The sequence below is a fragment of the Ctenopharyngodon idella genome, chromosome 3 (genome assembly GCF_019924925.1).
Source record: "Ctenopharyngodon idella isolate HZGC_01 chromosome 3, HZGC01, whole genome shotgun sequence".
NCBI lineage: Eukaryota > Metazoa > Chordata > Actinopteri > Cypriniformes > Xenocyprididae > Ctenopharyngodon > Ctenopharyngodon idella.
This window is the reverse complement of record NC_067222.1, coordinates 28,481,860-28,509,316: the sequence shown is the minus strand read 5'-3', so window position 1 is coordinate 28,509,316 and position 27,457 is coordinate 28,481,860. Positions and strand designations below refer to the sequence as shown.

At 36.9% G+C, this 27,457-nt stretch overlaps 1 protein-coding gene across 6 annotated transcripts; it reads left to right on the top strand.

The window, feature by feature from the left end:
* Positions 1–27,004, top strand: med25 (mediator complex subunit 25). 6 transcript variants are annotated; one of them, XM_051887645.1, is made up of 20 exons: positions 1–145; positions 697–837; positions 912–957; positions 1,046–1,170; positions 1,343–1,441; positions 1,660–1,780; positions 2,054–2,213; positions 3,342–3,463; positions 5,821–5,896; positions 6,005–6,252; positions 6,349–6,435; positions 10,209–10,294; positions 10,403–10,460; positions 11,355–11,462; positions 12,277–12,450; positions 19,500–19,589; positions 19,761–19,832; positions 22,950–23,108; positions 26,171–26,279; positions 26,456–27,004. In XM_051887645.1, exons 2-20 carry the CDS (start codon positions 713–715, stop codon positions 26,560–26,562), a joined length of 2,172 nt encoding a protein of 723 aa, XP_051743605.1. In that variant the 5' UTR covers positions 1–145; positions 697–712; the 3' UTR covers positions 26,563–27,004. The 6 variants fall into 6 exon arrangements, with proteins under 6 accessions (XP_051743605.1, XP_051743606.1, XP_051743607.1 ...); XM_051887646.1 differs by having other exon boundaries at positions 17–221; positions 10,212–10,294; XM_051887647.1 differs by having other exon boundaries at positions 17–221; positions 26,174–26,279.
* Positions 27,005–27,457: the final 453 nt, after the last annotated feature.

Below are 27,457 nucleotides of genomic sequence, written 5' to 3'. Positions count from 1 at the left end.
AATCGATTCACCAACCCAGTCATTTTCCGGATCTAAGACCAGACCGGATTGTCGATTGCCGAGCGTAAATCCAGATATTTGTTGTCATTAGGATCTACATGAACGTTCAGATGAAGCTTTCAAAATACAACTAAAGTCGGCTGGTGTGCGTATAATCAATATCAATGACTGTATCAGTCCGTTTTATTCTTATTAAAAGTCAGATCTACTAATACTAGCAGGTAAGGCACACGAGCTAAATTAGCATTTGAGGATAACGGCTATCATGCTAAGACTTGGATGTGTAAGACTTAAATGTGTTCAAATTGTTTGTTTTAGTTCATTTGTATTTGCACTATATTTAAACGGATAAATATTTAATAGGATGAGAAGAGAAAAAAAAAAATATATATAAGCCAAAATGAGGCTGTCAATCTTTTTTGACACGAATTTAATCATTAAAAATGTCTTTATAGGCGTTTCACTAGGTATTGAGACAGCTAATGTGTATGTCATGGTTTGGTACCCTAACTTTTAGAATAGACATGATAATAAAATAACAGTAAATTACAAAATAACAATAAATAACACTGCTGTACAGTCAATAGTCACATTAAACATTAAGGGCAAGTGCACTACAATAATTACATATTATATAGATTATTTAAGATTTACAGCAAATGTTTCGTATTGATCTAATGTTTGTCTTGTTTGTAGACCCAAGGTGACCCATATGGACCCCACCTCCAAGTCTGGGTTGAATCAGGTGTCAGATGTAGTGTTTGTCATAGAGGGAACTGCAAACCTTGGTCCATATTTTGAATCCCTTCGGAAGAATTACATACTACCAACTATAGAGTAAGAATCGACACCTGTTTATCCACGCTGACATTTGTTAGACCTCTTTACCAACCTACTTTGTATGATCTCAGGTATTTTAATGGAGGACCACCTGCTGAAACTGATTTTGGAGGAGATGTGAGTTGGATGAATCCATTTACACTTTCTCTTTACATACCTGCTATCATTTCAGATATCACATCTGATGATCTTTTTCCTTTTTTAGTATGGTGGCACTCAGTATGGACTGGTGGTCTTCAACACAGTGGACTGTGCTCCAGAATCCTACGTCCAGTGCCACGCTCCAACCAGCTCCGCTTTCGAGTTCGTCTCTTGGATTGACAGCATTCAGTACGGGCTTCCATGATTCCATCATATTTGCATTTTACGTTAGGAATTCTGAGATAGAATTGTGCTCTTGTTTGTTTAGATGAGCTCTTAGTTATGGGTGTATGTCTGCTTTAAAGATTTTCCTGTTTTAAATGCTGAGAATTACAGCTTTATGCTGATGCTTTTTGCACAGATTCATGGGAGGCGGAGCAGAGAGCTGCAGTCTCATAGCTGAGGGTCTTTCCGTGGCCCTACAGCTCTTTGACGACTTCAAAAAGATGAGGGAGCAAATGTGAGTTCTTGGACTTGTTCTGTGGAGTCTGCTGTCTTCTTATTTCTCCATTTTACTAAGATTTGGGATGCAAAAGATACAATATAATTTGTGATTCACACAAAATTATGTATGGAACCATTCATTCAAGCAGATTTCGTTTGCGATACTAAACTTATGACAATGCATTTTTAGGGATGGCAAGTTTTTTTGAACTTAACTATTGTTTCTCTCTTCAGCGGTCAGACCCACAAGGTTTGTGTGTTGCTGTGTAATTCTCCTCCATACTTACTACCGGCTGTGGAGAGCGTCAGCTATACAGGCTGCACCGCAGACAGCCTGGTCCAGATCATACGTGACGTGAGTCTGCACTGCATCTGCCTCTTTAATAAGTTATTTGAGAGTGAGGTTGTAATGATAGACCGTGTAATGTAATGTAATTGCCTTGATACTGATCATATTAGTTGATGCTATCATAGCCTACAATATAATGTTAAAATGTTATTTTTTTTCCACTGTGTAGTCATGCCAAATTTTAAGATGAGCCATTTATTTTATAGAAGGTGTTGTCTTTTTCTCATACATAGTTAATGAATTTATAATAATTTTTATTTTTTAATTTTTTGGCTGTAGCGGGGGATCCATTTTTCTGTAATTGCCCCAAGGAAACTTCCAGCGCTTCGATCTCTTTTTGAACGAGCGTCCTCGGTAGCAGGTGCACCTGAATCCTCACACCCAGACTACAGTCAAGACCCCTTTCACATGGTGTTAGTCAGGGGCATTGCACTTCCTGGTAAGAAAGAAACTTGTCTTGATGTGTTTATGAATGTGCTGTGATATAACCTCAACAGTGTCAGCAGGTGGACAGACCTCTTTTGGCACATGGCGGAATATGAGTTAAAGTAGTATTTTATTGTATTATTTAGGAGCGTAACAATGCACTCGTGTCATGATTCGTACAATTCACGATACTGAACTCACGATACGATACTATCGCAATACTTTAAGCCATTTTTTCTTACTACTTTAAGCCAAGGTTTTTTTTATTATTATTACTTCTAAGACATATGATAAAAAGTTAACAAAAATGTACTGTTAATTAAAATGCAAAATTTGGTATTACATCAGAGGTGGACTTGAAGAGGCTTGGACTTGGTCCTGGTCCCCAGTGCATGATTAATGATTTTGAAGCTGAAAATACAGAATTATGTATGGTTTGTGTATGCTTTCTCTGTCACTGACTACGTACATTTAAAATAATGTAGGTCCTTTTTCACTGGTAAAATCAGATATTTGGCATCTGCAGGACCCACAAATATTCCCCCATTGCAATAGTATACATTATATTCAACATTGTGTATAATTGTTTAATGAAGTATTGTCACTGAAACTGTAAATTTGTTTTTTTCTCACATAGTATACTTGTGCATTCAATGCGCTTTCTAAAAACGTGATATTGTGATTTAAATGTTTTCTGTGCTTTTCAATTTGAGGAGTGCCGCTCAAGCACTTTTGCGCTTCAGATGATCAATACAGTCAATCAAAGTTCTAGTGGCAAAGTGTGTCAAAATGGCTGTTCTTAAACTTTAAAGGGTTAGTTCATCCAAAAAAGCTCTTCATTTCATGTCGTTCTCACTCGTCACGTACCCACATATTTGAACGTCTGTGTTTACTACAGTATGTGTGTTGATCAGTAAATCTGTTCATCATATAGTCTTCAGAAGACTAAGAACACTTAAAACATGAAATGACATGAGGATGTGTCTTGGATAAAACTAACTCTGTGTTGCAAAACATATCGTTTACATCACCAATGCATATTGTTACAATTTTATATCATAATATACTGATATATCGTTAGACCCCTAGTAGTATTAGATTTGCTTTGGTAATGTTTTGTTACATGTGTGTGTGTGTCCAGTTGCTCCTGGAGGAGGTTCTGGTCCAGTCTCCCTTAAACCTGTCTTGCCACCTGTGTCCCATTCTCCGCTGGGCACTGTAGCCCAGACTCCTCCTCAGATGAGTACAGCCCTTCCATTTCAGGTGTGTGACAGTTAATGGAAATTAATAGAATTATATAACTTCATTACATATACACTAAGTTTTGGGGTATATATATGTGTATGTGTGTGTATATATATATATATATATATATATATATATATATATATATTTACAGTATCTCACAAAAGTGAGTACACCCCTCACATTTCAGCAACCATTTTAATATATCTTCTCAAGCGACAATACTATAGAAATGAAAATTGTATGTACTTTAGAGTAGTCAGTGTGCTGCTTGTATAGTAGTACAGATTTACTATCCTCTAAAAATAACTCAACAGCCATTATTGACTAAATAACTGGATATCAGACACATGGTGCTTCTCCACCTTTCACTTGAGGATGCCCCACAGGTGCTCAATAGGGTTCAGGTCTGGAGACATACTTGGCCACTCCATCACATTCACCTTCAGCTTCCTCATCAAGGCAGTTGTCATCTTGGAGGCATGTTTGGGGTCGTTATCATGTTGGAAAATTGCCGTTCGGCCCAGTTTCTAAAGGGAGGGCATCATGTTCTGCTTCAGAATGTCACAGTACATGTTGGAATCCATGTTCCCCTCAACGAAGTGCAGTTCCCCAGTCCCAGCAACACTCATGCAGCCTCAGACTATGATGCTACCACCACCATACTTGACTGTAGGCAAGACACAATTTTCTTGGTACTTCTCACCAGGGCGTCGCCACACCCGCTGGACACCAAGCATTAAACAAGTTTATCTTAGTCTCATCAGACCACAGGACATGGTTCCAGTAATTCGTGCTCTTGGACAGGTTGTCTTCAGCAAACTGTATGCGGGCTTTCTTGTGAGCCAGCTTCAGAAGAGGCTTCTTTCTGGGATGACAGCCATAAAAAAACCGACTTGTTGCAGTGTGCGGCGTATGGTCTGAGCACTGACAAGCTGACCTTCTGCTTCTGCAACCTCTAAAGCAATGCTGGCAGCACTCATGCGTCTGTTTTTTGAAGCCAGCTTCTGCACCTGACGCACAGCACGAGGACTCAACTACTTTGATTGACCCTTGCGAGGCCTGTTCCGAGTGGAACCTGTCTTGGAAAACCTCTGCATGACCCTGGCCACTGTACTGTAACTCAGTTTCAGGGGGTTACCGATCTTCTTATAGCCTAGGCCATCTTTGTGAAGAGCAACAATTCTAATTCTCAAATCCTCAGAAAGTTCTTTGCCATGAGGTGCCATGTTGAACATCTAGTGGTCAGTATGAGAGAACTGTACTCAAATCACCAAATTTTAACTGCTCTAATACAAGATATGCAAATTTGTATTGTCCTATCAAGCAGACAAAAACATGAACATGTTGAATAGGACATGTGGCTTTGCATGGTTAAAAGATGTAGAGCTGTTATCACTTAGGGTGTACTCACTTTTGTTGCCAGTTATTTAGACAATAATGGCTGTATGTCGAGTTATTTTCAGAGGACAGTAAATCTGTACTACTATACAAGCAGCACATTGACTACTCTAAAATATATACAAGTTTAATTTCTATAGTATTGTCCCTTGAGAAGATATACTAAAATAGTTACTAAAATGTTAGGGGTGTACTCACTTTTGTGAGATACTGTATGAATGTGTGTGTGTGTGTGTATATATATATATATATATATATATATATATATATATATATATATATATATATATATATATATATATATATATAATATTATATGTGTGTATGTGGGTGTTCATTCAGCAGAAGTTCACATAATTATACATAACATAAAGTATGATTGTTGTAAGTTTGAGGCCAGCGAATTGAAAATATGAGTAACAAAATCATGGTCGAGCTCAAATTGTTCAGATCCAAGAAGATGCCAGTCTGCACTGTTTGCCACAGGCAGGGAAAATAGGGACAAGAAGGGAAAATTGAGACAACAAAAATGTATGCCATTTTAATAAGCGGTTAATTGTCTCAGTTGACTTACCATTGGCAGGTGAGGTAAAAGGTTAATTTTTGGCTCTGTCTGTCTCATTGCTTCAATGATGTAGAGTAATCAGAGCGCTTATCTCAATAAGAGGCTGATCTCAGTCTACTCATTCTGAACCTTTCTGTGCCTAATTGGAGGGACATTATTGGCAATTTTCAGCCTACAGAGCCTCATTTTGATTCTTAAGATTAAGACTAAGTGCTGTTATAATCTCATTTGAATAGATCTAAGTGGTAGATGAGATGTGCATGAATGCATTTGTATTCTGGAGAAAGATCTGGCTTTGTTTTGAAATGAGGCTGTGCACACTAATGATAAGGCCTCATGAATGTTGTCCTTCTGTTATACACACACACATACACACACACACAAACGCTCTCACTCTCTCTTCCCATAGAATCCCTCTCTAAACGCGGCCCATGATGCAGCACAGAAGGCGTTAGAAGCTGCAAATCAGCAGCAGAAGAGTCGATGTGAGTCAAATTGTATTTATGCTTCTTGGATCTTCTGCTGTGTTCCTGCTTCACCTATTTTCTGTATTTGAAACACCATTTACTGAGTTGTTTTTGTTTTGTTTGCAGTTCCTCAAATGCCAACTCCTCCTTTCAGCCAACCACCCGTTCTCCCATCAGGAGGTAAACCCAGCCTATCTACAGTTACCACAGTGTCACCGCCAGTGTTAACGCAGCAGCAAGTTCCACCTCAGCAGCCACAACAGCAACCACAAGTCCCACCACCAGGCCCGCCCGCACCCAACCAGCAACCTCCTCAGGCCCCTCAGCAGCAGCCCAACAATCAGCAGACGCCTCCACCAACTCAGCCTGGCATGGTCAGACTTGAGAAATGTATTTCTGTGGATGTTGTTTCATTTGGATTCTTACTCTCCATCATGCTCTTGCCCTTTCAAAATATTCTTATTTTTCAGACTGCTGTTCCTGCACCTCAGGCTGGGGCACAGCAGGGTGTTGCCAACAAGATTGTGGCATGGAGTGGAGTTCTAGAATGGCAGGAGGTGAGAAGCTTATACTAGTGATGATGTCATGGTAATATTTGCATACTGAATGGTGATTAGTAGGGCTGCTCCCTAATAGTCGGCCAAACGTTAGTCGACGAAGAGGCTTAGCTGACCAAATTTTTAATAATGACGATTAGTTGGTTACTCGCAAAAAAAATATCTACAGTTATCTACAGACTGCGAAGTTACGCAGTCTGTGACAGACCAATCGTAACAGCTGGTCCATGTGGTAATTACAGTATGTCGGGCAGGAAATCCAAACGGTCCCCTGTCATTCATCGGCCTAACTATGACTTATCATTTGAAACATGCAAGTAGTTGCCTAATGTTTGTTACTTTACATGGCTGTTCGCTCTAATGTTAACCTGGATAAATGCTCTATTATTGGTGCATATCCAAGTGTTCCTGGAGGCGTTGGCGCAGTAATTTTTTCCTGATAACAGCGGAAAGAACTTAAAACTTTAATCTGTCATTTTTACCGATAATAGACATACAGATAAGAGTCTGTAAAGATTCAAAACTGTAAAGGGTCTACTTTTATTCGTGTACACTCACAATAACAACAAAACTTTGTGCTTTTTTAAAAAAAAGGAAACAAACAGGGTGCGCTTTCGCCCTGTCAGTCTCCGTGCACTGAAGCGTGTCACAAAAATTAACTGAAACTCACAGACATGAGAAATATGTCTAGACATATTGAAATGTCTACTTTTAAATTAACCAATTCAAATCAAAAACAAATATCATCTGTTTATGTAATCTGTATGAAATGTCCATTTCTCTCTATACTGCAGAGATGGCGATTCAGCATTATCAATCTTTGCAGCCAACACTGACTCAGTAATCACTAGTTTATTAATAAATTATTAAAATGTTCAGACAGTCTGCTTTGTTTTGTTTTTGTTTTTTCCTGACAAACGAAAATCTTTATGTGTGTGCTTGAGCACTTAATTTATATTTTTAAGGCTAAATGTTATGGATTGGTTTTTCTCTGTAATGTAGAACAATGTTAGCAATGTTACATATAATATTCTTTCTCAGCCCTGAACCCCCCCCAAGTACATATTTAAGCAATTCAATTAATATCATAAACGTGCAATTAGTCGACTGTTGGCTTAAATGAAGGACTACTAGTTGACTAAAAAAATCTTTAGTCGGGGGCAGTCCATGTGATTAGTCTTCATCTGAAATCTGGTTTACTACTCGAAAACAAACCATAATTAGGGCCTTAATGAATCGCGCTTTATAGAATGATAGTGATGATGTCATTAGATATGCTTCCGTCCAAGTTGCAACGTTAATTTATGTGGAAAAATCTGAATATTGAGAAGGAAAAAAAAATTAGGCAAGGCAGTTTTTCATTGTTCAAGAGAACAAAATAATTTCTTCCACGATTATTGGAGCAAAAAAGGAATGGTAGTTATGAATAGCCTGACAAGATATTTAACGTTGCTAAAATGTCCCATAACAAGCCAGTGTTGTTATTGTTAACAAAAACTAAAACTTAAAAAAAATTTCTTTATTGAAAGCTAAAATAAAATAATAAAAAAGAAATATTATATGGAAAACTAAAATTAGAAATGTTGCCTTGGCAACTACCTGAAATAATTTTAAGTACTAAAATTACTAAAACTGAAATAAAAATAAATTGAAGGTAAACATATACACTACCAGTCAAAAGTTTTTGAATGGTAAGATTTTTTTAAAGAAGTCTCTTCTGCTCACCAAGGCAAGAAACTGTAATACTGTGAAATATTTTTTACAATTTAAAATAACTGTTTTCTGTGATGGCAAAGCTGAATTTTCAGCATCATTATTCCAGTCTTCAGTGTCACATGATCCTTCAGAAATCAGTCTAATATGATGATTTGCTGCTCAAGAAACATTTATTATTATTATCAATGTTGAAAGCAGTTGTGTACAATTTCTTTCAGGATTATTTGATGAATAGAAAGTTCAAAAGAACAGCATTTATCTGAAATATAAAACTTTTGCAAAATTATAAAAGTCTATACTGTCACTTTTGATCAGTGTAAAGCATCCTTCCTGAATAAAAGTATTAATTTCTTTCCAAAAAAAAAAAACCTCTTACTGACCCCAAACTTTTGAATGGTAGTGATAATGTTACAAAAGCTTTCTATTTCAGATAAATGCTGTTCTTTTGAACTTTCTATTCATCAAATAATCCTGAAAAAAAAAAAATAAATTGTACACAACTGTTTTCAATATTGGTAATATTAATAAATATTTCTTGAGCAGCAAATCATCATATTAGAATGATTTCTGAAGGATCAGGTGACACTGAAGACTGGAGTAATGATGCTGAAAATTCAGCTTTGCAACACAGAAATAAATTGCATTTTAAAATGTAGATGTAAATGTAGAAATAGAATTTAATTCAAATAGAATTTTAAATTGTAAAAATATTTCACAATATTACTGTTTTTGCTGTATTTTGGATCAAATAAATGAAGCCTTGGTGAGCAGTAGAGACTTCTTTTAAAAACATTAAAACATCTTACCATTCAAAAACTTTTGACTGGTAGTGTAAGAAATTGAAAAGGACACAACCTTGAAATAAAATTAAAATGAATTATTAATAAATAATAATAGTATATAATACTAAAATAACAGTTGCCAGCTACGACAGCGTGTGGGAAATTTTCTAAACAACTGCCTGTACCAACCAGGTGTGCGTGCGAGGAGTGTTTGTTAGTGGTTTACTACTGGAAAATGAAACCTAATTGGTGCCTCAATTAATCTCTCTGAAAGACTCACCTATGAATTGCAGGCTTTTCTAGACGTGTGAAAAAGATTGATTCGCTCACTCAGACCGAATCTGGTAAAGCTTTCTAGTCGCATTTCATTGATGTATTGTTAGGTGACCCATGGGTATTGTGCCTGAGGTGCCATTTGCACAGACTGTAATGGGATCAATGATGTTTCTTGATTTCTGTTTGATTTATGGGAGAGACCCTCTCTTTAGATTAATGAAGCTCTAGTGACCATTCCACAATAGCCACGAGATCATCTCAGGGGGCGTCTCAGCAATGAATGTTCTCAAGCACACAATCGACTATTGAAATGTTTTGATTTTACAATGGGTCAACACAAATGATCAGGAAACAAAAACACAGACGCACACGCCGTGGTCATTATCACCATCTGGTCAATAACATGCCAGCAAACCAATGCGCGCTTATCAAGCATGGTGGCACGCTCCGTTGCTGAGGCCTGTCGCGGAGTCACCATCTGGATGATGAGTTCACACAGCTCACCGCACACTATTCGCAAACACAAACACTGCCAAGCTGTGCTGTGTAAATTAAATCAATAGTAATTCTGCGCCACTCTGTCGATCAGCAGATGAATCCTGCATTTTATCCACACTGTCCTTTTGCAGTGATACTGTAGGATGTGCAAAACTGGTACTGTTTTCAAAATCAACTAATTGTTGTGTTACCTGTGTCAACAAGTCTGTGTAAACAAAGCCCTGAAAAATTAGGTTCCATCACGCATGTTTCCTAGGGGGAAACACAGTTTTGATTGACATAATATCATAGCAGCTGTTCCGTCGCCAGTGCGATCTCTCTTGTTGTGGAAGTTGCACACACAGGTTGTTTATTTCACCGAGACCTCCTGCCTTGAGTCCAATCATCCATCTCTGCCAGCAAGGTCTTTTTACTCTGTATGTTAACCTCTTCATCTTATTCCGCCTCTCCTTTTTTCCCTCCCCCTGTCACCTCTCCCTCTGTCTCCATCAATCACCGCAGAAGCCCAAGGCTTCCTCCATGGACTCCAACACAAAACTTACACGCTCCCTGCCCTGCCAGGTCCAAGTCAGCCAAGGGGAGAATCTGTGAGTGACTCCTGTTTGGCCCAGATTTGCATAATGTAGGATAAATGGTAGAGATGCACAGAGAGAATGAAGTAGTGTTTTTTCCCCCTCTTTCTTTTTTTTTTTCAGAAATACAGACCAGTGGCCACAGAAGCTGATCATGCAGCTCATCCCTCAGCAGCTCCTGGTAAATGTGAACATTGTCATTCCCTGCAGGATATATTACTCTGCTTGCAAAGGAAGCAGGATTTCTTTTCATCATTTTCAATTTTTCTTGTTCTCCTACTTCTTCTTGTTATTCTACTTCTTATTCTCCTTTATTATCTCCTCCATTACCTTTCAGTGTTTTCTATGTCTTTTTCTTTTCCTCCATTTTCTCTGTCATCTCCTCCTATTTCTTCGTCTTTTTCTTCTTCTCATCATTATTGCTTTCCCTGCATCATCTCATTTTTCTCCTTCTCAATCTTTTCCTCCTCCCTTTTTCTGCTCCATCATCTTTTTTTTGTCATATTTTTCTCCTCCTCTTCTTCATTTCTTTTTCTGCACCTTTTCTTTTCCTCCTCCTTTTTTCTACTCCTTGATTTCCTTCTCTTCCTTAATCATCTCCTCATTTTCTCCTCCTTTTTCTTCTCCTCTATCTTTTCCTACTCCATCATTATCTCCTCATCTTCATTAATTATCATCTCATTTTTCTTGATCATCTTTTTTTCATAATTCCCTTTCTCCCCCTTTATCGTCTCCTCGTCCTCCTTTCTCCTCCATCTTCTTCGCCTGCTCTTCCTTCATCTTGTCCTTCTACTCTTTTTGATTCACACCCTGTGTTTGGCTATGCATACTTCCTTGCTAAATACAGTATGTCAAATGAGTAGAATATCAATTTATAGACTACACAAAATAATACCTTTAAAAATAATTAGACTTTATACTATACATGTATTTAAATTAGATCAGTTTTAAAATCTGTTGACTTTACACTGCTTTTGTTAATGTGTCATCCAAATATGCTAAATTGTTGTCAAATGTCTGGGTCACATGGTTTATTAATAAAATAATCCATATGTCTACTTGTCTGTTTTTATAGACTACTCTGGGCCCTCTGTTCAGGAACTCTCGTATGGTGCAGTTTCTCTTCACTAATAAAGATATGGAGTCTTTGAAGGGGCTGTATCGCATTATGACCAATGGATTTGTGAGTACATGAACAGCATCATATTTATAATCTCCTCCTGTAAGATGCGTCAGTCAGTTCAAGAATTAATATTCAGGCTAATAACTTCTCATATAGAACAGGTTTTTGTGTTGCCTATGCAGATATCTCTGTTTATTTTTAGTGTATTTCCCTTTGCAGACTACTGAAGAGAATGTGATGGTGTGTAATAATGCTCTTCAGCCTCTTGGGGGAGTTCTTCCTCTGCTTTTAAGTGTCACTGCAGCAAAATAAAAAGATTTTCACATTTAGCTATGGAAAAAAAAAAAAAGTCTCATGAAAAAAAAATAACAGCAAAGTCACATAGCCAGCATTTCCTCTGAAAATGAAAGGCTCTGAAATGAACCTTTACCCTGGAGCTAGATCCCTTGACGCAGACTAGGAGATGTCAGTAGTGAATCACCATTAACACTGATTAAATTCAGTTTTAGGTTCAATCTGTGTCTGGGAAACGGCTGTTTAATTCGTTTTAATCCTGTCTTCAAATATAATCGTGTAGGCCCAGGCAGCTCTCTAGTCATTCTAGTTGTGTATGCTGTCTAGATGTGTGGATTGGCACATAGTTTGATGTATATTCTGTGTGTGTGTGCGTGTGTGTGTGCGTGTGTGTGTGCGTGTGTGTGTGCGTGTGTGTGTGCGTGCGTGTGTGCGTGTGCGTGCGTGCGTGTGTGTGCGTGTGTGTGTGCGTGTGTGTGTGTGTGTGCGTGTGTGTGTGCGTGCGTGTGTGCGTGCGTGTGTGTGTGCGTGTGTGTGTGCGCGTGTGTGTGTGTGTGTGTGTGCGCGTGTGTGTGTGTAGGCTGGCTGTGTGCACTTCCCCCACAGTGCTCCATGTGAGGTGCGTGTGCTGATGCTGCTGTACTCGTCTAGGAAGAGGATCTTCATGGGACTCATCCCTAATGACCAGAGCGGATTCGTCAATGGTATTCGGCAGGTCATCACTAACCATAAACAAGTGCAGCAGCACCGCTCGGTGAGTCACACAAAATGGTGTTGTTTTCAATACGAATAAACAGAGTTATTTACGTGATGCAAACTAAGCAGCATAAAAATGTAAAATTGTTGAAGTGCCCCTATTAAGCCCTTTCTAATATTGTTTTGGGAGTCTCCTACAACAGGTTTAAGTGCATGCAAGGTCAAAAAACACTTTCGTTTTCTCATAATATACATTTAATTTCACCTGAGTTTTCAATCTTTTGTAAACGACTCATTTGAAGCAGTTCAAAGAATCTAAACCCCTCCTTTCTGTGAGCCTACACTGCTCTGATTGGTCAGATGGCCTAATCCTTTGTGATTGGTCTACTGCCCGCACCGCTCGCCCATTGCTATAACTGAATGACAGCTATCAATTCGTAAGACATTTTGTATACAACATATGGACAGAAAAGATAGCATCGATTTTACCATATCAATTCGAGCCCGAGTCTGACGATGAAACGTCTGAAGTAGTCGATCAACCAGAAACTGATTCGCAATCACGACTGGAGTATGACGTTTCTATATGGTAAGTGTCACCTTATTTATTTATAAGACGTGATAGCAGCGTCACTGTTATACTTTCTGTAGGTGCACCTGTGGGAACTGTATCAGAATGCCAAGGGAAGCTGAAAACCTCTAACATAAGATAAACATTTAGGCCAAATGTGTACAGACTTTTTCGTCATAACTATTAACAAAGAAAAATGGCTTGTTTGACATTACGATGGGTGTTTAGTGTTTACAGAGAGAATACTTCAACTAGTTAGCACGGACTAGCATCTTAACATCCTATTACAATACAGATAGAGCTCTACTCTACTGTAATAATAAAAACGCAGGGAAAAAAACAGTTTGTTTTCTATGTTGTAAAGCACAAACGTGAATTGCTGATAATGCATTAGACTTTGTAAAGAAAAGTCGTGCTCCATCCTTGATCATTACTCCAAGTAATAAGACAGACAAGCTGCATTAATCAACACATTTTTAGACAATATTGGACACACATCTGAATAGCAGAACCACAGAAACGTGAGTTAGCCAGTTAGCAGGAGACAGACTAGGGTGTACGTTACACAACATAACATACAAAACTATGAATGATCGCTAGAAAATATAAACATCAATTATTAATCATACTTACAGGTTGAGATTCAGAGGAGCAAGCTGGTCCAAATAAACTGGTCATTGACTGGTCATTTAAGACCAAGTGTTTTGTGAATCCTGCGTTAAACTCCCCGAGGTTTGAGAAGCAGTCATCAGTAAAATGACGGGAAAAGAACAAAAGATTGCACTGCTGTGGTATTGTTGAAAAAATGAATTTTTCCCTGGTGTCTGCGTGCACAATAAGTGGGCAGGCAATATGCTAATGTTTCTTTGTGACATCACAACAAAATGATTTGGGATTCATTTTACAAACGACTCGTTTAATTGACTCAGAGTCGACTCTTACTTTTGAGAGACAATAACTTTATATACAGTGCACTTTCAGATTTAAAACTTTGCAGGATATTTTCATTCACTTAGAGCTATGTTACACTCTACTGTACATGAAAGGTAATTTTCAAAAATCCATAATAGGGGCACTTTAATATAATACACGAAAAACATGCACACATGAAATTCACATCTAAAGTGACACTTTTTGTTTCTGTAAAATGTTTACGTGTAAAAGAACAAAAGTTATTTGAGTTTATTTAAAAATGAAATCAATCCAGTTATGTTTGTTGCATCTTGTGAGCAACTGTCTCTGGTTTTGCATTTATGTTGCACACATACTGCACACAGCGTCTAAAATTAACATTTGCTAAGTAGGGGTGCACCATACCAATTTTAACAAACAAATATTTGGCCGATACCAATATTTGTCACTTGCTCTCTTATTTGAAATTTTGTCATTAAAATAGATAGTATTTTGATCATGTTTTAAATCAGATAACACATTAAGTTATACTAGCTAGTTTATTGCTGCTGCATCATCAAATAATTTTAATGAACATGGGTTGGATCCATTTAACATTCAGCAAGCCTACATAAATACAACAGAACAAAGATACATATGAAATAAACAGTGCTTTTTCAGGTACAGAAATAAAGGAAACAAATTGTAAAATAAAACTGCACATTCTTCACTGTATAAATTAAATGCATATTAATCCCTCCTTATTGTAACAGACTTTATTGTGGTTAATCTTCTAATTTGTTTTTGTATACATTTTAATATTTTTTTTTGTAAGTTTAAATATGTATAAGATCTGCACTACCTCCTTTACTAAGGCGGGACTCTTATTTTGACGGTTTTTCTCGTCTACGGATTTAGGGAGTGCACACAGTTATTTGGAGTTATTTTGTAGATTTAAAGTTTGCCAGTTTATTAAGCACCCCCCGAAAAGGAATGAGGTCTGTATGTATTTGTTTACTGTTAGTTGTAATAAGTGTTTTGTGTAATTTGCTGTATGTTGATGATAATGCAACGGAGAGAGAGAGAGAGAGAGAGAGTTTAATTGTGCTGTATTTTGTTTAGCTCTTATGGTGATTTTTTTTTTTTTTTTTTTTTTTCGTAGTGAAAACGGACGCAATAAAGTGAATAAAACATCATTAAAGTTTTGGCCATCATTCGGATGGGGTCAGCTACACTTATGAAAGTTACAAAAGTTATTTAGTCAAGAATAGTGTGCGATTTTCTTGTCTTTTGTTATTTGATTAACATTAAAGTGCAGACAGCTGCTGGGTTCATGGAACAGACAGCGCCTCACGCAGTTCATTAACAAACCATCGGTTTTGTTATATACAAATCGGTGCATCTCTATTGCTAAGTGCTAATTGCGAGTAAAAAGTAGCTTTGGCCATTTAAAACAAAGCTTAGGACCCTTAAAGGGGTGGTTCTTTGCGATTTCACATTTTTAACTTTAGTTAGTGTGTAATGTTGCTGCTTGGGCATAAACAGTACCTGCAAAGTTACAGCGCTGAAAGTTCAATGCAAACGGAGATATTTAAAGTTATGGCAGTGAATGCCTACAATTATGACCGGTTTGGACTACTTTTTTTTAATTTTTTTTATTGCATACAATTTAAAGATGACATTAATGAAATACAACTTTGCATACATTACACAGAATGTATCAACAATAAGTCCAAAGTCATCTAAACATATGGAAGAGAAAAAAATAAATTGACAGTGACCGTTAAAAGAGAAAGATACATTTAAATAGCTTTTTAGGAACATAAAGAAAGGCAGGAACAGAACAAAGAAAGAAAAAGTGGGAAACAAAACAACACCAAAACAAGTATTAATCACGGTACATGAAAGATCTCATCATATCTCTTCAAAAAAAAAATAATAATTTTTTTGTTATTAATTATCTTTAGTGATTTGATTAAATGTTCTACTTCACATAAAAAATCTATAAAAGTAGGTATTTTCTTAAGAAACCTTTGTTTGTGAAAATAGAATTTTGCCACAAGGTAAGAAAGTTAACAGTAGATTCTGAAGATTTGTTTTGGTTTTCAAAAAAGCAAACAACATCCTTAATGTGTAAATTTCAGTTCATATTAACTTTAGAAAAACAATAGGAACTCAAATCTTTCCAGAAAAGTGATGAAACATTACATGAGAAAAATAAATGACAAATATCTTCACTTTCTTTTTTACAGAAGGTGCATATATCAGCTACATCACAAAATTTTGACACGAGCATTACAAGGGTATATATTATGCAAAATTTTAAAATGCACTTTCACTTTATTGGGTATACAGAAAGAGCAGAAGAAATGAAACTTACATGATGTAAACAAATGTACAACTTGTGCAGTCGCTAGCGTCCATAGTTGGGCATCCTAACCAGTTACGTGTAGACACACATATATCCCCCGAATGATACAATGAAATGTTATAGATAAACCATGAGTTTAAACAATATATTAAATAAACTGAACAGTAACATTTACCCCAATGAGGTGCACTAAACTGGCACCCCGGGATGACGTCATCGTAAGAGTTCGTCATCACAATTACATTCTTTACTTAAAAGCGAAACACCTCCCAAACATAACTGTGAATGTTGTTTTGAGCATGACTCATGGGAAAGGGACGCTTTCATCAGACATATTAATCCATCAGGAATCGCCTTTATAACAGAGTTAAATTCTTTAAACGGAACAGGATATTGATAGATATAAAACAGTAATAAGATAACAAATCACCATTTGAGTTGAATAGATCAGCAACAAAAATTGTGTTTTTATTAGATCAGTCTTCTTTGATAAATGGTTTATTTCTAATTTTAATATTTAAATTTGGACTACAACGAGCTTCTTCCCGGGTTGGTGACCTCATAAACCCTACAATTAACATAAATCCTGCCCACAGGAACACACAACAAAGTGGACGAGGCCATGTAGTCTTCTGTGTTCGGACTTTCTAGGGATGCTGGACTTCGGGAACAATGTTTAAAATTTATGTTTAATTCTGTTCCTGACAATTATAATGCTAATTTAGCTGTCTGTGCTGCACATTTTACGGAAGACAGCTTCCATAATCTAGACGAGTTCAATGCTGGATTTGCACAAAGGCTATTACTGAAAGATGAAGCAATCCCTACTTTAAAAGCAGAAGCTGCTGTTTATGGGCCCCAACCTGTAAGTATGTTTTATTGTTTATAAAGTTATATAGTTTCTGGGACGTAAACCAAGACCAACGCGGTTTGGCTTCGCTAGCCAGTTAGCTAAATTCTATTTCATACTTCTTCAACAAACGCCTACAAACACCAACAAACTTCTATGTAATCACACCAGCGAACTTCTGTTGGCGTTTCTGTTACCAGTGTACAGCATTGTTTCATTACGGCTTCTATCTTGTGTTTACCCACATGCTTGTTCATGTTATAAATTAAACAATACCTTTACAAAAATGCTACTACTCAGCATGTATTCAGCTACAGTAAAGCTTAAATCAGGATAACTCCGTATATCGAAAGCTAACGTAAACAGCAGTAACATTTACAAGTGACAGCATATCTAAACACTTTGACACAAATACAAAAAAAAAAAAATACTTACCATTCATAAACGTCCTTTAAAAGGTTCTGCTTGACCCTCTTCATTACTGCTATTTGAGTCTCATTCGGGCTCAAATTGATAAGGCAATATTGACGCCATTATTTACATTTCCACCGAAGCACATGCGACTTTTGCCCGTAATGTTAAGGGGCACATTTTTAAAAATGTGACGCTTTGAGCGCTGTTGAGCAGATTCATAAACACCTCTGATTGGCCATTGTGTTCAGATGCTCATCAGAATATGTCTGTGATTGGCTACAATGATCAACACACGGCAGCGTTTGAAAGCACACAAAAGTGTTTGAATTTGAAAGCAGGCATCTATCAGCGGACTGGTCCACTCCCGTTTGTGTCTAAGCGCTTGATGAAGAGCGTAATTGGTAACTATTTACAACGTTTTTGAAGCGTTGATCATTGTAGCCAATCACAGACATATCTGTGATGAGCCGTGAACACGATGGCCAATCAGAAGGTGTTTACGAATCCGCTCAACAGCGTTCAGAGCGTCACATTTTTAAAATTTCAGTACCAACTTGGTACCGAAGTCGGTACTTTTGACAACTCTACTTTGGAAGCATAAGATACCACCCTCCCATCAGAGCGTCTCCAAAGTCACACCACCTCCAAAATCACACAGCACATAACAGAATCTGCAGAGCGTCAATAGAGACATTGTTAAATTATCTCCTGTCTAAAATCACATAACATTACAATAATGAACGTAAGCAATTTACAGAGCTCTTAATTGTAGCTCCTGTGGCCTGTTGCACAAAGCTGGTTTCAGTTGCTACCCAGGTAAGTTTGAGATTTGTTTGAGCAAACGCTGTCCTGCTCCGGAGCAGGTTTTATTCTGGGTTAGAGATTGAAAACCAAAACCACTAAACCAATCAGCTGTGAGCAAAGTGACACGTGTCTGATGCAATAAAGCCACTCACCCTGTATCTCTCGCTCCAAATTAAACCAGATTAGAGTGAAAGAAATTTAGAGACATTTATTTTGCTGCTAATAATTTTTTATATTTATGATAAGAATTTTAATTATGTATAATTAATGTAATATATTCATATAATTATATTAATTGACAATTAATATTAAGCTTTGCTTTTAAATTTATATAAATACATTCATTAAAAGTGTATGTGTATTCATTCAAGCTCTTTTTGAACCTTTATAAAAACCTATGTAAATTATAAGGCCTATTTCTTTGATTCACATTTATTGATATAGTCAGATATTTTCTTTCAGCTGCCTTCTCAAACTTTCACTGCAGCAGCAGTGTTAATTCCTGTGTTTAATTTTTATGATATTTTTCATAACGCTATTTTAATCTTCAGAAGAGTAGTGAATTTGTCGTCTCTCTCGCGAGAAGTGTTCCGTGTGATTGGCTGTTTGCCACATGCATCACACTTTCAGGTGCACATGCTTCAAAGTTAATCGCAAACTCTGGATCAAACCTGAGTTGACAGGGAACGTTTATATCAAGCATTGTGAGCCCGTTGAACCTGATCTAAACCAGGTTGGGTTTACCTGGATTTGTCAACTCTAAGCATACTCTAAAACTCAGAGTTTGTTCAGCTAGCTTCATGCAACAGGCCTCTGACTGCTGTAGATTCATTTCAGCGTTGATCGTGTTGACATAGGAAAAAGAGGGAATTGTTTTCTGGTAATCAACATTATGCCACAAGTGATGTTGATTTGAGCATAGCTTGGATTGAACCCCGAGGGAAACAAACAGGACAAAAAAAATAATGTTTTTGCAAACATGAGTGCACATACATGCAAAATCAATTATGCAGTCCCCCACTTGAAAATGTGCATGCGCATGAACTCTAGCGTAACAATGTACAATAATGAAAACATATTCACACACAAATAGACAGTCATGAAAAGAACAGCTATTTTGCTTGAAAAGTGTGCTTATGCTGCATTTCTTTAGCTCTGTCAGTAATTCATTGTATGTCCTTTTCTCGGATGAACAATGGTGGTCAGATGCAACCTGGACAGGTCCCACCCAATCAGAACTTCCTCAACAGACCGCCGGGCCCCATCCCCGTTACGCATGGCAACGTACAACAGCAGGTAAAGCAGCAGTGCTTCCCCCTCTCTTCTCTCCCCTGCCCTGCTCTCTCTGTGTCTCTCTGGCCCTGTGCACTCACCCCGTTTGTATTTCTCCTTGGCTTGAGATGGAATGTGCATGCTGTTCTAAACCCTCCTCGTCCCCTCTTTTCTGTCCCTCTCTTTCTGCCTCAGTCTGTGGTGGTGGGCTTGCCCTCCGTCAGTCAGGTCACACTGATGGAGGACCAGCAGAGACAAAACAACATGGTGAGAATCAGAAACACAATTATACACGCATGCATGCACACACGCAGGACCATGTTTCCCTGCAAACACAGGATTTCACCACTTGATTTTCTGCCATTTCAGCACCTTGTGAACAGAGCTGTGTGTTAAAGGGGACATTGCTAAAAGAAGTCTCTTAGGCTCAGCAAGACAGCATTTATTTGATCAAAAAATACAGTAAAACGGTAATATTTTGAAATATTATAATTTTAAAAAGTTCTATTTTAATATATTTCAAAATGTAATTTATTCCTGTGATGTCAAAGCTGAATTTTCAGCATCATTACTCCAGTCTTCAGTGTCGCATGATCCTTTAGAAATCAATATGCTGATTTGGTGCTCAAGAAACATTTCTTCTTATTATCAGTGTTAAAAACGGTTGTGATGCTTAATAGTTTTGTGGAAAGCAGGATACATTTTTCTGGATTCAGAACAGCATTTCAGAAAACTTTTGTAACATGTCTTTACTGCCACTGATTTAATTCATCTTTGCTAAATGAAAGTAAACCTTTCTTTAAAAACAACAACAACAAAAAGCAAATACTGACCCCAAACTTTAGAACAATGGTGTAAGTCTAGTCCGTTTATGAAACTAAGCTGCAAAAACGTATCATTAAGAATGTGCCATAGTCACCTACATTTTATTTACATATCAACACCTTTTCAGTATTCAGCATCTAGGTAGTCGAGTTGCTACTCATTTCAAATGCGAAAAGGTTAGCCAAACACAACAGAAGTCATTTACATATAGATGTCTTAAAGATACAGTCTGATTAAAGGTCAGAAAGAGGAGAGTGTCACATCGACATGAACAGGGTTCTCACGCTTCCTGGAAATCCTGAAAAAATAATGACCAATTTTCCAGTCCTGGAAAACGCATAGAAGATGAGAGAAAAGGAAATCTAAATGTCCTGGAAAAATCTTTCTTTTTAAAAAAAAAAAAAAAAAAAAAAGTGTTTTTGTTCAGTGAAGAACAACAAACAGTTTACAATTGCTCCAAAACAATTAACACTAGTAGCAGAAAGTGCTATGTTCAGGGACGTTGAGTTTTGACACGTGAGAAAAGTATTTTTAAATGACGCTGTTTAATCTTGCTGTGAAGGAGCTAGGAATTGTTAAGTGCTCAAATGTTTGCAGAGAATGTAGGTACCCTGTTAACCTTGATAATATTTATTGTTGCAACTAATAATTTTGATGTGGTATATGCAAGAGGTGGGCATGGAAAACTATCTTGCATGACAGCAATGCTTTAGAAATGTTAAAACCTCTTGCATCTCCATGACAAATTGTTTTTCATAGTAATTCTTTTACGTAGTCCCCCTGGTTTTATTTAGTTCTTAGCAAAGTCATAATGAGACGCTGACGTGATGCTCCTTGAATCACACATTCAGCGATTTATTGCACAGACTAGTGTTATGAACACGAGGTGCAGGCAAATGTCTTTCTGATTTGCAACAGTTCACTAAATAAGTTAATATAAGTGACTTACATTTTAGAAAAAATATTGCCTGTTTTGCCAACAAGAAGTAGTTCCAAACAAAACCAGAGCAGAATCTATTATTTTGAACGAAAAGTTTGAGAAAGTGATTCAATGACCCATTTTTTTGCCGTTATTTGCTTCGTAAATTAATAAGCTTTTTAAATGAATCATTTGAAAGATTGACTCCAATGACTCACTTATTATTATTCGCTGCCACCTACTGATGGTGTTAGTTTAATTTTAAAAGTAACTTTCATTTTTATTTTTACTATTTTTACGGAGCCCCGCACATGACATCCAAGAAAAAAAATTAAATAGTGCACACGATTTATTAATTCGTTCCCTCGATTTACTAAATTGTGCGCATGATTTACAAAAACGTGCACACGATTTACTATTTCGTTCCCTTGATTTATAAATCATGCACATGTTTTAAAACATTAAACTCATAGCATTATTTATGCAATTATGATATCTTGTTTATGTTAATACACTAGATTATTACTAATGATTGTTTATATAATTTTATTAAATAGTTTTTAATATATGAATGCATTATTTAAGATGATTATATAAAATTTGATTTACAAAAATCAAAAGACAATGAAGTATGACTGAATACTGTCAGTAAAATAGTAAATAAAAACAAAATTAAAACAAACTACAGGTTTTTTTAAGACTTCTGGAAAGAGGAATATATTACTATAGATCCTTGTCTTTTATTTCCGTCATGAAATTTGAAATGTCCTGGAAAAGTCCTGAAAAAGAGTGGGAACCCTGATGAAGTCTGGTCTACTTTGCAGCTTATTCTGTCCGAGAAATTCCCAGTTAGTCAGCAACCAACACAAATTATACAACACAACCAGTGTAGCCCATCCCATTCCGAACAAATGACTCTCATGAGTCACTTCTTCTAAGTAAATCCAAATCATACAGTGAGATCAGTGTAGTCTGTTATTGAATGAATGACTCTTCTTTTTAATGAATCAAAAACATTCAGTGCTAGCAGTATGTCTTGTTTTACACAAGGCTGTTGAGTTTCTGTTCTTATGACAACACTTAGTTTAAAATACAGATGAAATTTGTCAGTAGTATTTTATTAAAAATATATTAAAGAATGCATGAAATATGCTACTACATTATTTTGTTTGTTTTGTATTATGTAATATATAGTTAATGCCAAATATTGAATTGCATTTATTCCGCCTTTGGAATCATTACATTTTCCTGTGGTTTCTATCCCTAGAAGAAACAATTCTGCTTGTGAATATCCAGTTTACTTGTTACTAACTGTGCCAAATAAAACTCTGAATATCTATATTCTATTTAATAGAGTGGAAAATGGTTATGTAAGTAAAAAAAAAAAAGTTACAACTGTATTTGATGCGGGAAGCCTTGACTTGTATTATAAGTGGACTTCTGGGAAAAATGCTACAAAGTGTGGAGTATGTCCCCTTTATTACCTTTAACACAGTTACAGTGGTCTGTATTCAAGGCTCTCTCCTGTGAGACTCTCACACAGAACTAGCACTTATGTAATACAGTGTTTTACAGCAGTGCCTTCTCATGTCCACTTACTTTCTTTTTTCATTACTGTGTGTGATTTTGGTTTCCCTTAGTTGAGAGCAGCTGCAACAGCCAATCAACAGCCGCCAGTCTCTGGTGCTCCGCCCAATCAGGTGGCCCAAGCTCAAGCCCAGGCTCCTGGTGGCATGCTTCGGCTCCCAAACCCAGGCGCAAACCCCCAGCTCCGCAGTCTCCTCCTCAGCCAACAACCTGTAAGTGTGTGCAGTGAAAAGCACATGCAACCCCAGATTTAAAGTTTGCGTTCTTTTAATTCAGCTAAGAGGTCTGGTTGTGATAAATTAGTATTCTGTTGGTCACTTGTCTTCATGTGATACAAATTTGCAGGGCAGAGTTCAACAAACTTTGGAATGCAGCAAATTTCATGTGAGCTTGCGTTTTCCACACTCGCATACGTTTGAATGGAAGTCAATGGGACAAAAAGTGTAGTATGACCAGGGGCGTAGATTGCGAGGAGATATAACCAAAACTGACAAGTACAACCCTGCAACCCTCCCCCCAATATTTATACCATGGTGGAAACATAGAATTTGCACGTACTGAGCTTTTATACGCACTAAGTTCTGGTCTGAACTGAAGCTTATTTTGTGCATTTGTGATGTGCAAATCACCTTATACTGTGTGCGCATTCACCAGCTGTTCCTATCACAACGCCGATGATAAAAAGATTTGAATTTTGTTGAGAATTTACTTTAAAATTTACTTTAACATGATCTAAAACAGCCACATAAACTAAAAAGACTTGCACCAACATAAACTAAGAAAGCTTTTTAAACTACTCGTTACCACCCATACTAGAATTTATCACGTTTTATTGTATTTTTTGTTACATTTTGAGTAACTTTTAGAATTTATGATAGAAAATCTCTTAATGACATATATTTTTCATTATAGATTTATATTACAACTGTGACATGTTGTAGCCATAGTTTCTAAATGTGTAGGTTTCTGTTTTTCATAACAAATGCTATAGATCAATAAATAAAAAGAAAAAAGTCAACATTGGCCTAATGAGGAGCCATCAATGGTCATACCTGTAGCTATAGCCTTATTGTAACAAATGCTACAGTTAAACAATTACAAGAACTATGTTTTCATAAGGGCAAGTACAAGATGGAATCAAAAGCTTTAAAGTCTGGACCTTCTTGAATTATTGACCAGACAATCCCCAAGTTTTCTCCATGTGTAAAATGTTTGATATTAGTAAAAACCTGGCATTATCCCAAGAGATGACCTAGCCAAAATCTTTAAGAGCCTGATGAACTGTTAAGGAGTAGGTCAAGTCGAGTCACCTTCATTTATATAGCGCTTTTTACAATGCAGATTGTGTCAAAGCAGCTTTACAGTAATAGCAGGAAACACAATTTTGGCTGTACAGCAGCTTTAGAAGAAAATAATGTCATTGTCCAGCTTAAGTTCAGTATTGATTCATTTCTGTTATAAAAATCATTAGTTATTAATTTAGTTCATTTATCTATACAGCAGCTCTGGAGAAAACAGTGATGTCATCATCCAGCTCAGTTAATTTTGCATACAATGGTGTCAGTGCAGGCAGATCAGTAATATTTTTGAATATTAAAGGGATAGTTCACCCAAAAATCTTCCCATGATTTACTCACCCTCAAGCCATCCTAGGTGTATATGACTATCTTCATTCAGATGAACACAATCGGAGATATATTTAAAAATATCCTGAGTCCTCCAAGGTTTATAATGGTTGTGAATGGGGGGCTGCATTTTGAAGTCAAAAATAATGCATCCATCCATTAAAAAAGTAATCCATACGACTCCAGTGGGTTAATAAAGGTCTTCTGAAGTGAAGCGTTTTTGTAAGAAAAATATCCATATTTAAAAATTTATGAATTCAAATTACTAGCTTTCGGCAGACGACCGTCCGCAGAATGCGCAAGTTGACTTGTGCCAAATGAGTAATGTGTGACGCAGTGATGTGTGACGCAGGATGTAGGAGTATTGTAAACTTGGACGCCTCTCACGGTTCAAACAAATAGGGCTGGGCAATAAATATAAGCTCCTCTTCTCTTATATCGATATATATATATATATATATATATATATATATATATATATATATATATATATATATATATATATATATATATATATATATATATATTCTCTTTCTCTTTAAAAATGATCATTTTAGACTTATAATCCGTGACCGGTGATTTGTTTTGCTCTATCCTCTGCGTTCATCATTACGTTGTGCGTCAGGTCAGAGGATACTCTTCCGCCGCAAATCGACTTGCGCATTCTGCGTACGGTCGTCCACCGAAAGCTAGTTATGTGATTTTATAAAGTTTTAAATATAGATATTTTTCTTACAAAAATGCATCGCTTCACTTCAGAAGGCCTTTATTAACCCCCTGGAGTCGTATGGATTACTTTTTTTATGGATGGATGCATTATTTTTTACTTCAAAACGCAGCCCCCCATTCACAACCATTATAAACCTTGGAGGACTAAGCATATTTTTAAATATATCTCTGATTGTGTTTGTCTGAAAGTGATATACACCTAGGATGGCTTGAGGGTGAGTAAATCATGGGAACATTTTCATTTTTGTGTGAACTATCCCTTTAAGTGTACATAGGAAATAAACAATTTCAATACAGTAAAATGTTAAGTAAAGTTAGTTTGACTTGAATTATGAAGTAGACAATTTGACAAACTGATAAGGTTCAAGATGCCTAAATAATATAAAATACACCACATATTCAGCTGAAAACTCATGTCTTTCATAAGCACTTAACCTCATCTTAAAAAAAAAAATGCTTTCACTTCCTCTATTCCCTCCCTTTTCTAGCTTATGCTACTCTAAGCAATGTCTGAAACTTTTATTGTAAGCACTTCTTGTGTCTATTGACTCATGATTATTCACTTGCATTCCTCACTTGTAAGTTGCTTTGGATAAAAGCGTCTGCAAAATGAATAAATGTAAATATCCTATGTTCACAAAAAATTGTTAACTATAGGCTATTACTTTATTGCAGTTATGTTATCCAACTTTGCACATGTGGATGATGGGTAACATACCACAAAAGACCATTTTGTAGAAATAAATAAATCTCAAGAGGTAGCATGCCCTGGGACCCTGCTAAAAGAGTTCACACTTCAACCCTCCCAATGTTCAAACCAAAACAGCGCCCTTGAGTGTGACTGACTCCTTCATACCTGTGAAATCATCTCTCCAATCACAGTTCGGCTTGCTTTGATATGCCATCATTTCTCTCTTCAGCAGGGTGGGATGCAGGGCATGCAGGGGATGCATCCCATCCAGCAGATGGTCCATCCAGCACCAGGAGGGGGCGCTCAGATGCAGGCTCAGTGGAGGCAGCCTCACCAAGGTAACACTTAATTTTCAGTACAGTATCATTAGCACAATTTATTTTTATCACATCTGTGACCTCGTTAATTGTGTAAGAGATTTCATTTATTTGCTGTGGTTTGTACTGCTATTTTTATTTAATCTTTTATTAAACCTCTTAGATACATTTATGTAATAAGTTTCACATTCCCGCAGGTCCACTGATGATCCCTACAGGTCCACGGGGGCCAGTCGCACAGAATCCCGGGATGCCACCAGTGTCGAGCGTCATGGAGGATGAAATTCTTATGGACCTTATCTAAGGACTGCTTTACCCATCATTCTTTGTTTCAGAGGTTTCATTATGGAATACGAAAGTCATCTAAGCTCTGTTCTTTTTACTTTTTAGTTATAAGCAAGTGCGTAGGGGAAGAATATCGGTGTTTAGAGTGAGAGCAGGACTTTATTTTGATACTCATGTATTCGTTGATGCATTTACACACAAGCCTATCACCGTGTCATGTGAGCGGTAACATGATTGTTCACACAGATGGGAACGAAGAGCAAGACATTTAAAAAAAACAGGCTTGGCTCTTTCGCCATTCTACACCTCTTCTCGTCTCGAGATTAATCCGATCGGATCCGGTTACTATTGTATTTTTATGAAAGTTTTACTTTCTATCGGTTTTACTTTTTCTTAATTTGTCTTTTGAAATCTAGTAATGTTGTTTTATGAAAATAAAATAAACCTAATTTTCTCAAGCAGTTTTTGTATTCAAGGTCTTCCTTTAAAGGGATAGTCGACCCCCCCCAAAAAAAAAGAAGAAGAAAATTCTGTCATTTACTCGCCCTCATATTGTTCCAAACATGTATGTGTTTCTTTTTTTCTGCTGAACAAAAAAGAAGATAATTTGAAGAATGCTGACAACCGATACCAATACAATGGAAGTCGAAGGGAACTGAAATTCCTCAAGATATCTTCTATTATGTTTAACAGAAGAATGAAAGTCCTACAGGTTTGGAACGACATGAGGTAGGCAAAGTATTTGTTTGTGTGTTAACCTGGTAGTGATGTGATGGTGGCGGGCGAGTGACTTAAATAGACTGAATGATAGGTTGCAAAACGCTTGATTCTGCCAAATGGTGTCACAGCGTTAAAATTAACCACTCCAATATGTCATGGAACCATACAGTGGACCCCTGTGCCAAGTAGTCCTA

Coding starts and splice junctions, on each gene's coding strand:
- med25 (XM_051887645.1), top strand. CDS start 713: ATGGACCCCACCTCCAAGTCTGGGTTGAATCAGGTGTCAGATGTAGTG. Junction 6,253..6,348: donor CACCAACTCAGCCTGGCATG/GTCAGACTTGAG, acceptor CTTATTTTTCAG/ACTGCTGTTCCTGCACCTCA. Junction 11,463..12,276: donor GCATTATGACCAATGGATTT/GTGAGTACATGA, acceptor GTGTGTGTGTAG/GCTGGCTGTGTGCACTTCCC.